General features: G+C 34.2%; 1 protein-coding gene across 1 annotated transcript in view; it reads right to left on the reverse strand.

Moving 5' to 3' along the window:
• Window positions 1-16,887, reverse strand: part of LOC138326699 (eukaryotic translation initiation factor 5B-like) — a 100,135-nt gene extending 83,248 nt beyond the window's left edge. The window contains exons 1-7 of the mRNA XM_069272703.1: window positions 16,730-16,887; window positions 15,975-16,091; window positions 14,220-14,370; window positions 13,727-13,810; window positions 12,889-13,107; window positions 12,442-12,611; window positions 12,036-12,143 (exon numbers count right to left, since the gene is read on the reverse strand). Coding sequence (XP_069128804.1) covers window positions 12,036-12,143; window positions 12,442-12,611; window positions 12,889-13,107; window positions 13,727-13,810; window positions 14,220-14,370; window positions 15,975-16,061 — 819 coding nt within the window. The 5' untranslated portion in view covers window positions 16,062-16,091; window positions 16,730-16,887. The remainder of the gene's footprint in view (window positions 1-12,035; window positions 12,144-12,441; window positions 12,612-12,888; window positions 13,108-13,726; window positions 13,811-14,219; window positions 14,371-15,974; window positions 16,092-16,729) is intronic.
• Window positions 16,888-17,782: the final 895 nt, after the last annotated feature.

The raw sequence follows: 17,782 nt of genomic DNA on the forward strand, positions 1-17,782 counted from the left end.
ATAATATGAAAATTTTATTTTCCTGCATTTCATGATCAAGTTTTCATTGTATTTACATGTATATGTTATTATATTATGTGTGATTACACATTTGAAACATCCACCGAATAAAAGTCTATTTCTTAATGTTATGAAATATAAGTACCAGGTATGTATGTCACAGATTACTTGTGTTTAAATTATTTCAAATCTTCTGTTATCTTCAACATATACATACAGTACACATAACTAAAATCATCAATTTGAAGTACATTGTATACTACTAATCCAACTGTTCACTATGATATATGTTAAGCCGAGATTACGATTTTGAATTTGTAATCACTTGTCGAGTTCAAATATCATGTGAGGCAGATCTCTTATTATATATACATAAAAATTCTAATTGAATTACATGTAGTTTGAATTACGAGTAACTGAGTTTGAGAGTTTAATCTTGCTCCAATTTATATTCAATTCAGTGATAAATTCATCATAATTTCTCAATTAGAGATAGGGTATTTTCTTGCTATTGAGAAACCATAGGGTTTGTCCATCTCCAGCAGTAACAAGAGGAAAAGAAATATTCTTTGTAAGAATGAAAGAATATTTGTCAGTATTTCCAGCTTCACCTTGATCGCCAATCATGCAGACCCACATCTGTGTTTCACTATCAAATCTAATATCATGAAACCATTTGATATAGGCAAGAGTACATGTAGACCATGGTTTCACTTCCCGACCATGGTTGTAATTCTAACCATGGTGAATCAAAGTGCCAAGGTCACTCATAGATGCTGTGAATGAAGGACTCAAACAAAGGAATAAAGAAATTGGTTTTTCATTTAAATATTGAATTCAGTATACTAATTAAGTGTGCAGTGTTAAATTTTCATCATCTCTTCAAAGACAAAAAAATCATAAGTTAACATAGCCGTATCTTCATATCCACTTAACATTTAAGAATATTTATCGGAAAAATATAACATTAGAAAAATTACGATTTCCGAATATATTTTGGTTTTCTTTTTAGAAAATAACATGGGTTGCTTTGACGACTTATGACTAATAAATCATGGCCAGATACTTTTGCCAAAAAAAAGGTACATTATTTCGTTACATATAAAACTCAGATTTATTTTAAATTCACAAGAACGCTAGTCGGTAACATCAAAAAAAGCTTCATGTAATGCATCAGACTTTAGCAAGTCTTCGTAAGAACTGTACTGTACTAGATCCAGATCATGTGTGATGATTGTGATGTGTGGTACCACACTGTGTGTGTAGAGTGTATTGAGGAGGAAGAGAATATCGTTTGTAATGCATGTTAAATCTGGATAATTTATTAGCAGCTATAAGTGTGTATACATAAATGCAGATGTCAACATATAATATACTTGCTGAAAAAATAAAACTTAACAACAAACTTTAGCTTCCTACACTAGGAACAATGTACATCTGTATACCTGTATCTGTAGCCAACAAATTTAATGGCTTAATTTATTTCAGAAAATGAATTTATATGACTGTCTCTGAATCAAATATTGTGTATAAATGTCGCTATTGTTTCAATGATTTTGAATTTCAAATACATGCATTATTTTAATCACCTATCTTAGCAAATGTTTGATGATGTATGATTTAGTATTTCCTAATAGTAAAACTTTTGTACTTGTAGCTGTGGTTTAAACATAAAGAAAAGTGAAAAAATGATAATAACACATTGATCACAAATCACAAAGTTTTTTGTTGTTTATTAACATACCTGGTAAACCTTAATCTTTGTATGTTTGTTGTTTATTGATATATCAAGCTCTTTTGATTGATTGAATGATGCATCCTTGTTCTGGTTTACCGTTATAATCGATCCGTGATCAAGCTCAATCAGTGGTCCGCTTTTTTGCCGAAATGCTCGAACGTCGGTGAAGACACCCCAAAGGAGCATGGGATGGATTTCGCCGAGAGGAACTATAATGCTACCATGGAGTATCAAAGTTATCTGTTGTGAGAAGTTATACAACACTATCTGTTTTTAGATTATATATTTTGATCGAGCTTACTTCATATGCATCTTAAAATTCTACTAAGTTGAAAAATCACGATAATTGGTACAGTCGAAGTCGGGAACAAGTCCGATTTAATGCATGCATTGTCTGCCAATATTTCGTATGATTCATCTCGAATATAAAAAATGAATGCTATCTCACGTGGGCCTGTAGAGTCAGCGGTCTCTCACTGAGTTCAAAACAGTACATAGTAACAGTAATGGAAGCAAATAAGTGAAACGGGCAGTAAATTTCGCGCAGACGCATACCAAAACTATCACCCGATTCAGTGCGTAAGCGTGTGGTCTCTTCGGCAAGTTGGTCTCAGCTGATATTGTATAACATTAGACTCTCTACTTTAGATTGTAGAGTTATAGATTGCTGATTCCACGGTATTTCAAAACTTCGCTAACTAGAACGTGGTAGAGTTTTTTGTATAATCTTCTATACATAATTAGTTCAGAGACCAAACATTAGTACATTTGGATACACATCCCACAACGGGCCACCTTGGGCGCGCCCCTCAGCAAGGGTCATTATGAAGACAGCATATGGATAGTGTGTTAGAATAACTACATATACTCTTAAGAGCTTGAATATTTACAGCACTATAAGTTTGTGACTTTTAGATTCTCCTAGCAAAGATTGGGGCTAAATAATGTTCACGGAAATACTGATTTTGATCACCAATAATAAACTACAGTAAACTTGACCCACTCCTCACGGGCGGATGGTAAACGTGGGGAACGCCCAAGGTCATATAATCTCGACACTTTTAGTAAAACAAGCGACCATATAAGACCACTAGTCCATCTCATACTTATTTGGATCTCCGTATACTAATAGATCCAGAATTTTACAATAAATTTTACTGTGAAAGTGTTATAAGCCTCTTAATTTGGCCCTTTTTTGCCCGCCGCCCTCTGCCCACACAAATCCCCAGGATACCGGGGGTCCGTGGGCCCTGTGACCAATGCTGGTGATAACGAATCGTTCAAATGGCTATATTCAGGCTAAACAATTACTAACCAATAGTTTTGTATACTAGCCATTTCCCGATGAAAGAATCTGAGCAAAAAATGCTCACAGTAATGGCATTACTTCGCCATATATAAGAACTAGATAGTTAAACTTGCGACCCCCTCCCCAAAGGGTGGTAAGCAGGACACTCGCACAGGGGTCATACGTAATATTACTAATTTTTACTCACCACATATAATAAGACCTTTTTCATCTGATCTAAAGTGACTTAATCTCGTAGATCGACAGCCAAAGTATCCACGAACATTTAAGTAGATCGATTCATATTGAAGCAGTTATAGCCTATTTTGACCCAATAAGTTATAGTCCTACTCACTACAAACCGGATGGTCCCAAAGCCGGGAGTTGCGAGGGCCAGCACCACGTACAGTCACGAAAGAGCAATCAACATCAATATATGTACGTGCGAGCTCAGAGCGACTTTGCAGAATAAACCACTATCTACAACAACACAGTTTCTGAACTCAGACTTTGTTTACTAAGTGAAACTTGGAGTAGCAAAACACGTCTTCATAAAAAGGTGTTTTTCTCTCCACTTAGATAAAGCTTTAGATTGCAGTGAATACTTGGAACCCCTCTCCGGGTTTGACAGGCATGAGCAAATCGTGATGAACCCCAGGGGCTCTATTTAAATTTACACAATTTTTAGGTACAAAAGGACCATTTTCAAGATCCTTTCTCTATTTAGTGAATATGTATAGTAATTTTCTAGCGCACATTCTACCCGAATTGAGCGCAGAGTATGAAGATTTATTGATGTTTTAAGCCATATTTGAGACCTCTTTGTTATTTCGCATCCACACCCATCGTGACCCCCAGGGGATGTGTAGGTCGGCAAGGGACCCAAGTCTTAGGATATGATACATCACAAAGGTTAACTATTCTGCTTATCTCTATCACGGACTATAAATAAATCTTACAAACCATCTGATACTGACACGAGTTCGTAAGTCTCCTTTTCCCAATGACTCTAAAATTTACAAAGCCAAAACAATTATCATCTACTTCATCTCGATAGTAATTCCTGTCCCCTTATAGTAAACATATATGGTAAAGACTCTGGACCCCCGCCACCCAGGGCGGAGAACGTGAAGACCACCCGCATGGTGTCATATAAATTCACAAATCTTTATTTGGTAAAAGCACCCTTAAGGGACTCTTTCTTTTGTATCGAAAAGGATATCGTCTTAGCGACGACACTATGTGGACCATCTGTACCAGACATTCTAGTATCACTCGACACAGACAAGTATATGTGATAAAGCGTTTCTTTAAGCCTATGATTGACCCCTTATGTCACTCTGCCGACCCCTCTAAAGCCCCTGGGGGTCAGTCATAGAAAATTTGTTATAGGATTAAATGGCCAATCTCATACTGATAATTTTGACAACATTTGACTCATTTCCTATTACAAATGACCAAAATAATAAGCAAAAATGTGTTTTCCCAATATAAACTATAGTAAACTTAACCCCCTCCCCCAGGGGGAAAACTAGAGACCCCAGGGTCATATAATTCACAATTTTTGTAAAGGACCTTAAGACCTTTCTATCTATGAAGAGTATTTGATTCTACCACATCTGTGAGTAGAGAAGAGGATTTTTGAAATTTTACTCAATTTTACCCCTTTTGGCCCCTCCCACAGCCCCCTGGGGGGTGGGGACCATATAATTCACAATATTTATTGGCCTTATGCCTAAGAAGGTTTGTGCAAAAAAAATTGCTTCAGCAGTTTTGGAGAAGAAGTCAAAAATGTAAATTGTTTACGGACATACGACGGACGACGCACACCGCACGACGCACGACGCACGACGGACGTTACGGACGACGACGGACCGTCACTTGAGACTTCGTCTCAGGTGACCTAAAAATGAATGTTATTTCCGAAACTTCTCGGACTAACAGATAGTTTATGTGAATTTTAAGTCTTCGAAGGTTGCTACTTTTTGAATAAATCCAAAAACACAACGAAGAAAGCACGATAACTGGTCGCGACCCAGTACTGGTTGGCGACATATTATCGTGAAGAACATATTATCATGATTTTTGCTTTGCCGACTTTTGAATAATAATAAATCATGGCCAGATATTTTTGCCAAATAAAAGGTACATTATTTGGTTACTTATAACAATCAAATTTCTTTTGAATTCATAAGAACGATAACGTCAAGAAAACTTCATGCAATGCATCAGACTTTAGCAAGTCTTCGTAAGGCTACCCTACATTATATTACGCCAATATAAGTTCATTTGTCACTCTTAGTAGCTCGTATATATATAGATCTATATATCATTATATTTTGTAAGTTTATGTTGATAAACTTTGTACTTTTTCCCAACTTTGTACTTTTTCCCTTTCAATATAACGCAGTTGTCGATAAACAAAAGGCACAACTAGCTCCCAGTGACAGAACAAGGGAAGAACCTCAAAACTATTAACAATTACTGCGCAATAATATCATCAAATATAGTTCGTTAATGCAACCGGAACAAAAACATCTATAACCGTTGTAAGAACTTTCTTTTGCAATTATCTTCCTATCATTTCATTACATTAATCGTTCAGTAGCATGAATTACGTAAAATTGAAAAAACCATACACAATCCAAAATCCACCGAAAGTCTGCCGCGGAGGAAGACATCGAAGAATGCGTTGTTCGTGATTTTTGGGAATACACATATGGCGGAGTAATACAAAAATCATAGAGTCCCAACTGAACACTTAAAACACACCATCTATGGTGCATATGTATGTACAAATTCAATGTTTGTGTTTTTGAATACTGATGTTCGATTTATTCATACTATCAAGTAATATGTAAAATGAACTAAACAACATTAAATTTTCATCGCGGAGTGGTTTTGTTGCTTAGAGGTGCACAGGCTCTCCGAGCATACCTAAGAATGCTGTTTCACAGCATCAAAAATGAAAATGACCATGGTTATAGAGACCATGGTTGGCAATGGTCACGATCTAGATTTGATGACATTGCTTAATTACTGACCATGTTTCATTAATTGAGTTATATTGTCCATATAAGCTATCATGCTTTATAACTACAGGTTTATTTCAGACAAATACTAATTTACTTGGAATATATTATGAAATCAATTGCTGCATATCTCTGATAAAAGATTTTCTTAGCACTTATCTGTAGTAGTATTAAAACATAATGAACATGCACAGTAAAATGTTGATGATTCCAGGGTTGGGGTCAATTACATTGCAATGTAATTAATTACAATTACTATTACTTGGTCAAAACTCAATTACAATTACAATTACAATTACTCAGTTTTGTAAATGTAATTAATTACAATTACAATTACATTCAAAAAGTTATTAATTACCAATTACACATTACATTTTCTTAAGATGTTTATTTTTACAAATATATACACAATTGTATAGTATATAAGTCACTATCAGTAAGTTCTGATAGAACATGCTTCACATGTTACAATTGAGTATTGGTAGGGTGTACGTGTATTAGTTTTACATGTGCATTTTTATTAGACCTAGGTCAAATAAAAATGTACATTTAAAACTTTTCAGACTCTGATGATGATAAAATGCAATTTAAAATATATGATGGTACCAGGTATTCATATTTATAAATTGCATTTTATCATCATCAGAGTCTGAAAATTATCATCAGACATATATGCATTCTGTTTCTGTCTGGTCGGAATACTTTGCCAGCAAACACTAAATAATCTCTCTACTGGAGCTGGTAAAATACACAAATGTGGAAATCTGCAAGAATTATCTTTTCGGAACTTAAATGGGTCCCCAACAATCTCTCTGTGCAATATTCACCAATGTACCTGTAGGTGTCTACTTCATTGGATTTAAGAGTTGTGTCTCTTTCGTGAGGGTGTAGTGGAATGAACTGAAAAAGTTTTCTTGGCAGATGATTCCAAGTAAAACTCTTCTGTTGTTATACATACAATATATGGATTATACCTATTGCCATCACTATTTTTTTCAACAAATATTGAATTGAGTAATAATATCAGGATTCCAAGAGAATTTCCATTGGATTGATAGAAAATTCCATAGATATTTACCACTTGAATTCTACTTAACCAGCGAAATTCTGGTAAATTTTACCACTGTTCCACAGGAATTTTACTGAATATACCACTGAAATTCCAAGGAAAATTCCACCGGAATTAAGTGAAGATTTTTTTTTGCCACTGGCAGCATATATATATATATATCAGATTTATTTTTAGGAATTACAATATGCATATGTACATCAAATGAAATTTTAAAGCGAATAGTCGGGCAAGTGACTGTAAAATCGGTAAAAATGGTATTAATATATCCAGTATAATTTCTTATGAATTAGAAAAATAAAACTTTCCGTCAAAATCGCTGTAATATCTATGGGAATCCTAAAAGTCCTCCCGACCGGCTATGAGTGCAGTTCAATCTTAACGCATGCGCAACATCCACCACTCTCCGTAGTAAACAAAACATGGCTATCGTAGTTTTGAACCAAAAGGTTTCCGCCAAAACAACCAACTGACTCACCTAAAATGCGAAAGGAAAGGCAATGGAGCAGCGACAATCCCAACAACTGACTCGGTAAACATTACGACGCATGGAGAGTGTTAACACAACTTGTTATAGTGAAGAGAACAGTTCAAACGAGCACATGGCTCCGGACCGCTACTGTACGTACCTAGGCCTACTACCCCGTACTCCCTGCTCAGCTGATAGTGAGTGAGTCTTCGTATTTTGATCATTATGTAAATAGTCCCTAGCAGTATTTTTTCATAAATGAGTGGTCACATATGGTCACATGTTTCATACCTGTTCCCCAATCGCGTAAAACGTAACCCTGGGGTAAATAGCGGTTCTTTCGTGGGGCCTCTTTAGGGGTAATGAATGCCCTGTATATTTATAAAATGTACCGTTGTAATGCATGTACAGTTAGAATGTAACCGCTAGTGCATTATCAAGCTAAGATTTGTTTCAATTAATCTATAATATTATGCTACCGGTCAATTCATACAGTTCTGATGTATATATTTATAGATTTTTAATTTGTAAATTTTTGTTCTGTACATGTTCTGGTAGTGTTATACATATACATTGTATATAGGATTTACATTGTAGGTTAATTGGTAAAATTGTATTGTATATGTTCTGATATACACACATACATATAAGTACATGTAGGTTTTAGCTTGTTCTTTAGATATATTTGGAGGACACATACAGTATTATTTCTGGTCATAATAATAAATAGTGTTTGTATATTTATTACAACTGTACCTGGTTCATGTGTATATGACAAACTTTACAGAGTTGAAATGTACTGCAGCCATGTATCATTTATAATTATTCTGAATTTTTGTTGGAACTATAGATAATGAATTTTGTATCTTTTTTGAAACAATATTTGATTCTATCAAATGCATCAGTGACACATTCACAACTTATAAAATGTTTTCTCTAAATTAAAAAAAACCTGTAGAATGAACCTACATTTATTCATTTATATATATTTGAAATTGATCATTTCAATTTTTGTCATATTCAACAGATATAAAAAATTGTTGGCTCTTTTTTTTCAGGCACCATGCATGCATAGTGACATGAATACAGAAAGTTCATCCCTTGGACCTGTATACAAGTGTATGTATACATATACATACAATTAGCATCATATGAAGACTGAAGAATGTTGATATGAGTGCTCTTGAAAGTAAACTTTTCCAATATGGACCTAGAAGATCATGAACAGAACATTTAAACAGTATTAATTTATTAAATGTTCCTTTCAACTGTAATCATTTAATAAAATTATGATGCAATACTTTTTCATTGTTTAACTTTGTAGAAATATTTGTTTATATTAGTCCTCTAGATCCAGTGATTATAATTCTTGCATCCATATGCCGGCCCATTTGTTTGTCAGGGCTTGTGAGATAGCTTTTCAATTACTTTTAAAATATAAGGATTTTTTTTTACATATAGCAATATAGATACCATTGTCTTAGGATTTCTAAATTCTACTTTACAAGAGAGTAGACTCAACATATAAATAAAACCATAAAACTAGCAAGTTATCTGAAATGTTAAAAATCTTTTTGTCTGAACCAAATTTCACATTTATTGTCTATGTGTAACTTGTACATAGACCATTTATGTATTAATACTGTAGTAACAGTGATTACAAACACATAGACTAAAATGTAGTATGTAGTACTATGTACATCTGTCTTTGATTTGAGTTCTAAACAAAAAAGTGGTACCTATTGGGAAGTTGTGACTTGGGCGGAGGGTGAAATACAGAAGAAATAGCTACACATGGAAAAAAGAAAGATATACAGTACCATATGTATTCAAAGTTGCTCCAAAATCAATGAGACTAAATAACAAAAAAAAAAGCCATGTAAACCCCAAATATGCAATGACCAGATCAATGATAAAGCACCCTTCCACTTCCAGTTATGTGTAGCTATTTCTTCTATATTTCAACCCTCCACTCAAGTTACAACTTCCCAACCTCATGATTCTTCTGTCTTTTAGCCCCCCCCCCCCCACCCCCACCCCCCAACACACACATACCTGATTGATTGTCATGTTATTTCAGGTTCCTATTCAGGTATTATTCCTAAAAACCAAAACGGGTATACACACTGTGTACTCTCAAAGGAGGGGAACCACTTCATTCAAAAATGGAATTTACAATTTCATCTTAATTTTAAAATTTTCAATTTAATTATTAATTACTGGACTATTAAAACAGTATAGAACCCCTCGGCTACAGACAAAGTACTGTGGTACACATTTCTCTTAATTAATTACTTTTCTTCAACTCAATCATCTTTTTCTCCAGAGCACAAAAAAGAACAGGAAACAACAGAAAAGGAAAGTAACATACATGTAGGCCTATTTGTTTTCTGGAAATACATGAATGTGAAGAATTAAATATTATCAATGTTTGAGAGAATTTCCTAGTTGTAATTCTATAGCAGCTACATGGAATGTACGCCTAGTTGTAATTCTATAGCAGCTACATGGAATGTACGTTTACATATATACATTGTACGATACATATACATCATAAAAGTTTCTTTCCTTCCAGCTGGACATTCATGTCATCTCTCTCCAGAACTCAAATATTGTTTACAAATAAAAACAACCAGAGACATAGATAATTTAATTAAATCTCTGCAAAAAACTACACGAATAATTGAACACATATATTGTACTTGTAAAATATCTATGTATGAGCTAATTTATTTTCACATCTTTGACAGCTACATGCATGGACGTTCTATGGAACGTTTTCGTGTGGTTTTAAATGGGAAATTATGTTACGATTATTTGTATTTAACCTTCATGATTCGGTTGATGTAAAATACGACGAATGCGATGCTGCAATAATTGCCCCTTGCCGGGGCCCCATCTCTGCATCGGCCGAATATTTGTGTCAATTTCCATGTACAAGATGCTTTTATCGAAAAATGATTACAAAGCATTGTCATTAATGTAAGAATACTTCATTTGCATCAAATGTATCATCTCAAAACAACAATTTGCATACCGCATTAGTGGTTTATCTCACGAAACAAAACCGACACGACTGAGAAACACATGTCCATGTTGACATTTCCACGCAGCCTCGTTTTCAAAGAGTTTGGCAAATTTATATTTAGAACTGTGCTAAATTTACACGGGGCTTCCCCAAAATTTCAATGGTCAAAACTGGACACCATAAGCAGAACTTGACCATCGATCATTATGGTATACAATGACTTTTGGAAGGCCAAAGAACGTATTTAGACTGGTTTCCTTTGCCCAACTATTCACTTTAAGTACCCTTACTTAAATAAATTAAGTGACCACAAAAAGAAATGCATTGGGTTATTCTAAGTGCTCTTAAAAAGGGTGCAAAATGTTTTAAGAACCCTTAATTAAAATTATATGACCATTGAAAGAAACGTCTTTTGGATATTTTAAGTGCACATAGTTGGGGAGTTCTTGTCCTTAAATTGCTCTCAATATATATGTAATTTTCAAATAAGATTTTTAAGTACCATTAATATTGTATAGTTTAAGTGTAGTCTAAGTGTCCTTACTTGTTTTTACACCCTTATTCTTAAGTGTGGAACTATTTAAGAGCACTTAAAATTTATCTAAAAATTGCAAAATTAAAGATGCTCCACCGCCGACATATGGTATTTTTTGACTATCAAAAACAGGAGCAGACGATTTAGTATTTTTCTTCAGTTACAAAAGTTAGGTACTTTACACCATTACCAACATTGAAAATTTTGAGCTTCTAATTTTACTTCAAGTTAAAAATATGAAAAATAATTAATTGCATCCCGAAAAAATCCGTGGCACTATATCCTATATGGAATGAAGTACTGATTGCGCATGCAACAAAGGCAAAATTAATCATTTTACATTATTTTTTGTGTTAATTAGACATATATATACACGATAAAACACCAATTATTGTTCAAATAATGAATATCATTTATGCTCTGTCGGAGGTGGAGCATCTTTAAAGTGTCCTTATTTTTTTCTTTTTAAGTACATATTGTGATTCTTAAATTAAAAACCTCCAATTTAAGTGTCCTTAACTTTTAAAGAATAAGTCTGGTTGATCCGAATTTAAGGACCCTTGATATATCAATATTAAGAGCAGAAATTAAGACAAAATTAATGACAAATTTAAGAAAAATTTCAGAGAAAATTAAGTGCTCAATTTAATGGTGATTTAAGGGCATATCCTGCAGTAGTGTATGAAGGAGATCTAAAAAAGCCTAATAATGATTTCTTGTAATAATCTTTTAAATTTAGTTGTTACTAATTAGTTGTTACTAATTATGTAAATGGTTACCATTGTATTTACAGACAAACAAATGAGCTAGATAATTGAGACGACACATAATTTCAACTGACACTTGCAGACTGCACCAACAGCAGTTTAACATTACCTTATCAAGGATTTTTGTTTTCCCAGTGTCGACATGCCCTAGTACACACACAACTGGAGATCGGAGCACATCTGTAGTACGATTCTTTTCTGCCTCTTCTTTCCTTTTCTATAGACATACAGAAATAAAATAGTAGTATTAAGAATGGGTGTTAACACTTTTTTAACTTCAACAGTGTTGTTTTCTATTTTATCTAAAATAATACATGTAGATGGAGATAATACTGATATGGATATTTACATTCCCAAATTCAAAAACAAATTTTTGGGTTTATTTTGGTAGAATAAAAGTTATGAAATACTCTCCGATACAAGTTAATATTGATTTGCAAAATTCACTAACGTAAATATCACAAGAAAGAAAGCAGGTTTCAAGCCATATTACCACCATTATATAATTGACCAACCATAATGCGTTCCCTGGCACGTTCTACGGGAGTCAAATCATCATCATCTTCACTCTCTTCTTCTAAACTACTTTCGTCTTCATCCTCATCTTCATCATCTTCGTCTGAACTTTCTTCTTCACTTTCCTCCTCCTCGTCCTCTTCTTCGTCATCTTTTTTCTCTTCTACAACTGTAAGATAAGTTATAAACATTAAACTTGCCAAAGAATGAAAAATACTTGTGACACTTGAATAACTTGAAATTTTCTATTTGTGAGATGTCTTAAGACAATTTGAGATCACAAAGTATATTTTAAGTATTTTTTTATCTTAGTTCTTTCACAAGAGAATGATGTTATTTTTGTCACTATTGATCAAATTTGAGCATTTTAACTCTTCTATTTTATAGAATGGAAGAGTCCATGAAGAAATTTCTGGGGTGACAGAATTAACTTTATCAACACTGACCTGGTTTTACAGTTTTTTCCTCTCCCTTCTTCTCTTCTTTCACTTCCTCCTCATCTTCTGCGTCCCATTCATCCTTGGTATCATCCTCCGCATCCCAAACGTCAGCCACATCGTCTGTTTCCTCTGTTGGTTTTTCGTTGGTTTTCGTTTCTGGTTCGGGCGTTTTCTCCTCTATAGAAGCTGAGGGCGACATCTCTTCTACAGGCGAAGGTGTATCCTCTGCTTAACAGAGAATTAGGTCAAAATTTGAGATATAGGTCAAGGTCAAAGGTAAGCTTCATTCTACATCGATCAGACATCTTTTAAAATAGGTCAAGCTTATAAATTTGATATCTTGATATATCAAGATAAACGTAAAAGTGAAATGAATCTCTATTAAAATTAAATATCTCCATTTTCATGAAAAACACGCTTTAAAGAAACTCTTTACTTATGACTTTTCAAAAGTCATGTACACAATTTTTTCAGGCATACATCTCTATGTCAGCCAGACTGTACCAAGGGAAACAACTCTGACTACATCTCAATATTTTTTCCAAGTGCATAGTTTCACAAAGGTAGGTCTGTTTTAGTTTATATATATAGGTTTGACTGGTTGGACCTTGTTGTTCTTTTGTGAATTAATTACAGACCTGTTGATTTTATATTGTTTTCAGACAAGCCTTGATGAATCTGGATTTATTCTTGTAATAACTGCTTTTACAAACGGTCTAACTAGTCCAAACATATAAACGAAAACGGCCTAGGCTTTACTGTTCAAAGTTATCAGAAATCTGACTTTAGATATTTTTAGATATTTTTCTTTCTAAAAAAAAAAAAAACAGATACAAAAGTTTACCTGTGTGATGTTGTTGTTTCTTTTTACGATTTGAGTAGACCGGACGTTTCTTCACAATCTCATCCTTGTTAGGAACATCAATACCTAAATGTAACACAACGGCATCAACATTTTCAATCAAAAGTGAAATGTCATCTAATTTCAAAATCTTTCAAGATTACCATGTACATAATTTTCCATTGGACTCTGTAATCTTTTTTGTCTTTTTAAGACAAGAGCTGATTGAGAACAGTAAAGACTTTCGAGCTTAATCATACAAGTACATTTTGCCAATTGGATCTAATGCCATACTCAAAATCCTTTGTTTTACCCCTAAAATGATTGCACATATCCATATCAAGGCAGAAATCAATGTAAGTTGTCGAAGAAAAGCCAAGTACAAACCGACCCCTTTGCATTTTGAATTTCTCCATTTCATTTTTTCATCCTTTAATATTTCCCAACACCAAAAAAAAATAGATTTCTAATCCAATATCTATGCAGATATGCATACCTCTGGCCTTCATTTCCTCCAGCATCTGCATGGCTCGTTGGCGATCCTGTTTCTGAGTTTTTGTCAACAATTTACCCTCCTGTTTCAAACGTTCTTTCTTTTCTTTCTCTTTTTGCTTTTTCCTTTGCTTCCTCTCTTCCTCGATACGTTTCTGAAGTGTAATTTTTGTTCAGATATTTTGAAGGTTTTATTTTCTAGATCAAGGTTCATACAGAAATCAAGATATGAAATCCAAGCCTTCAAGGCCTTTTCAAAGCTTTTGATGATAAAATTCAAGGCATTTATAGCCATATTATAAGCATAAGAATTTCATATTGACAAGAAAATAAAAATGTTTCTTTCATTCTTCTCACATTAATCCTTTATATAGCTGATATCCAAGGATTTATAAGTCTCATATACGTCCTTGTGATATCTGATGAATTTTCAGAAATTTTTAAGTGAACAAATTATTTGAGAAATTTCAATCTAACCATCACATCATTGTCAAATAAAAACTAGAAAGCCATACTCTTAGTCTTTCGTTATAACTTCAATTTGCTTGAACAAGATTGACATTACAGATGCTTCAATTCCTCTACTTCCCCATACATCGCTATATCAAACTCATAACCATCCCTCCTCACCCTATCTCAACATCTGTAAGAAGGCCCCAATTTTTGAAGATTTAGTCCGCTAAACCTGCCTATATTACTAGGCTTTTTAAAAAAAAAATTTGTGCCTAATATATAGTCAGCTCACGGTACCTCTCCGGTTTTATCTTTAAATATCCACGTGTTGTTGAAGATTGTACCGTCTCAAAATACCGATATTTAACTATGATTTTACCATCTCAAACTGCCGATCTTTAACTATAAATTGCCTTGAACAATATCTAAAGAAAACCATTAAACCAATCCAATTCACTGTCAGAATTTAATATGATATCAAAATGCAGTCATCATTATTGTCCTCCCCTGCTGACGATAGCCAGGCTCCCCGCCATGTTTTTGTAGCCGGCTAATGATGCTGACTGATCCAGCTCAGTTAACCCCTCATAAATAACAAACCCACAGAAGACCCTGATTCTTCTCTTATTAAATATTGATAAAACCAGATGTGTTCCGAATATCATATTACCGATAACAGGTGGTACATTCTAGAGACTCCACAAACGTCATTTTAATTTTCTTGTCAATATGCCGTGATAAGCTTGGTACATCTAAGGGTTAAGATTTTTTTTTTTAACGATTTTTCTGCAATTAATCACCAAAATTAGAAGGTGTCTGTGATAGATTAAGTAAATTCAAGGCCTATAATTATGTTTTCAAGGCTATACGACCATTTTTCAAGGCCTTTCAAGGCCATATATCAATTTCAAGGCCTTTCAAGGCAGACACTCAAAATTCCAGGCCTTTTCAAGCCTGTGCGAACCCTGTAGATAAGAAAAATATGGAAAATGTATCATCTATGTTTAAATGTTTTTGGAAAATTAAGGGACTTTAAACAGTTGTGTCCAGACAATTTGCTTTTATGTGAATTTGAATACTTTTCAAATAAGATGCTTGTCGCATCAAAATCTTGACACATCATTTCATAATTTTTCAGTGATAAATTGATAATTTAGCAAATTTACAACACACTTCAGTAGTCATCTTCATAAGAAGTCAACACTCCAAAACAAGACTACTGTATAAAGACATATTGTCACAGTTATCTGAATTTTAAATTCAAATTAATATCATGGACGTAGTCACAAACAAACTGGATTCCTACCTCCTCTTCCCTCTTTAGTCGTTCCTCTTCTTCCCTTTTCTCTCTCTCCTCTTCCTCCTTTCGTAATCTTTCCTCCTCCAACCTCATGGCCTCTAATTGAGCCTTGATTGCAGCCACCTATATATTTAAATGAACAAATGTAGCAATGAAAATTGACAACCTTCTACTATCATTTTTATTCATGTCAATAGTTCAATCATTCAATAATATGATCTGACAAAACATTTAATTAAAAGAAACTGAACTGGCTTTTAGCCATTACAGAATTGTGGTGAAATATTTTTTGACCATTTGTCATTCTGTTATTGTTATGTATCTTTTATCTGTTTTCATACTGTAGATAAACCAGTTGTAAAAGCTTTCAGCTAGAATGTAACTATTAAAGCTGGTTTCTTATATTTTTTTTTACACTTTTTACAAACAAAAACACACCATATACAACCCATTAAATTCAACCACAACTCCTTCTGGCCTTATTTTCACTTATATCAAATTAAATTAAATGCAGACTGGAATGATGAAAACTGGGTAGTTTTTTATATTGATTTCTTTTGCAAATTACTTTATGGCTTACTTTGTGCAGTAATTTTATGAAAGGCTCGTCCAAATTTGGTTCTATTAAGCACTCCCTTTTTTGTTTCAAGTTTAAGTGCCCTGAGTGCTTATTGGGCCAAAATACAGTATCTTTTTTTCCCCATCAAAACTTTTTATATTAAACATATCTACAGTCTGTCATTCATCTGAATTCATCTTACAGCTGCTCTTGGCTTTTTCTTCTTTTCTTCCTTCTCTCCTTTCTTCTTCTTCTTTTTCCCTTCTTTTTCATCTTTCTTTTCATCGTCTTCATCCTTCTTTTCACCTGAAATTGATTTACAGTCAGTACTAGTGTTTCATATAATTCCTGAATAGATTGATCAAAATTGAATATCAGGTTTAAGAGTTGTCCTTCCAAGATTTATAGACAGACAGGGTAGAACTGCTGTCCCATATCACAAACAAGAGGCCCAGAGGGCCTGTATCGCTCACCTAGTTTGTAATGCCAAGTAATGCTCTGAATACAGGTTCATTGTTTCTTTTCTGAAGGAATTTTAATATTAACCTCTAAATCCCCTATTGGGCCCCACCCCTCCTGCCCCCGTAGGGTCAGAGCCAAAATTTATACATGTTCTATTCCCCTTCCCCCAAGGATGTTTATGGCCAAATTTGGTTACAATCCTTGCAGAACTCTAGGACAAGTAGCGATTTATAGGATTTACCTGTAATTCCCCATTTGGGCCCCGTCTTCCTGCCCCCGGGGACCAGAGCCAAAATTTATACAAACTCAGTTCTTATTCTCCCAAGGATATTTCTGGCCAAATTTGGTTACATTCCATGCAGAACTCTATGACTAGTAGCGATTTAAAGGATTTACCTCTATTTCCCCTATTGGGCCCCATCCCTCCAGCCCCCGGGGGGCCAGAGCCAAAATTTATACAAATTCTGTTCACCTTCCCCCAAGGATGTTTATGGCCAAATTTGGTTACAATCCATGCAGATCGAACTCTAAATAGTAGCAATTCAAACAAGAGATCCCAGAGGGATCTTGGCGCCCACCATAGAATGATCTATGTCTGACAATGGAAAGAAGGATCTTTTCCCTGCTTTTCAAACTTTTTCAAATATACAACATATGATATTAAAGACAAATCGCTTTATTGTTCTCTGAGAATCAGCGGTGAAATCCAAGATGGCGACAGGTTGGCCATCTTGTTGACCAATCAGTCCCAAAGGTACTATGCACAACTAAAGCCCAAGGGGAAACTATGCAT

Source organism: Argopecten irradians, chromosome 7 (genome assembly GCF_041381155.1).
Source record: "Argopecten irradians isolate NY chromosome 7, Ai_NY, whole genome shotgun sequence".
Taxonomy (NCBI): domain Eukaryota; kingdom Metazoa; phylum Mollusca; class Bivalvia; order Pectinida; family Pectinidae; genus Argopecten; species Argopecten irradians.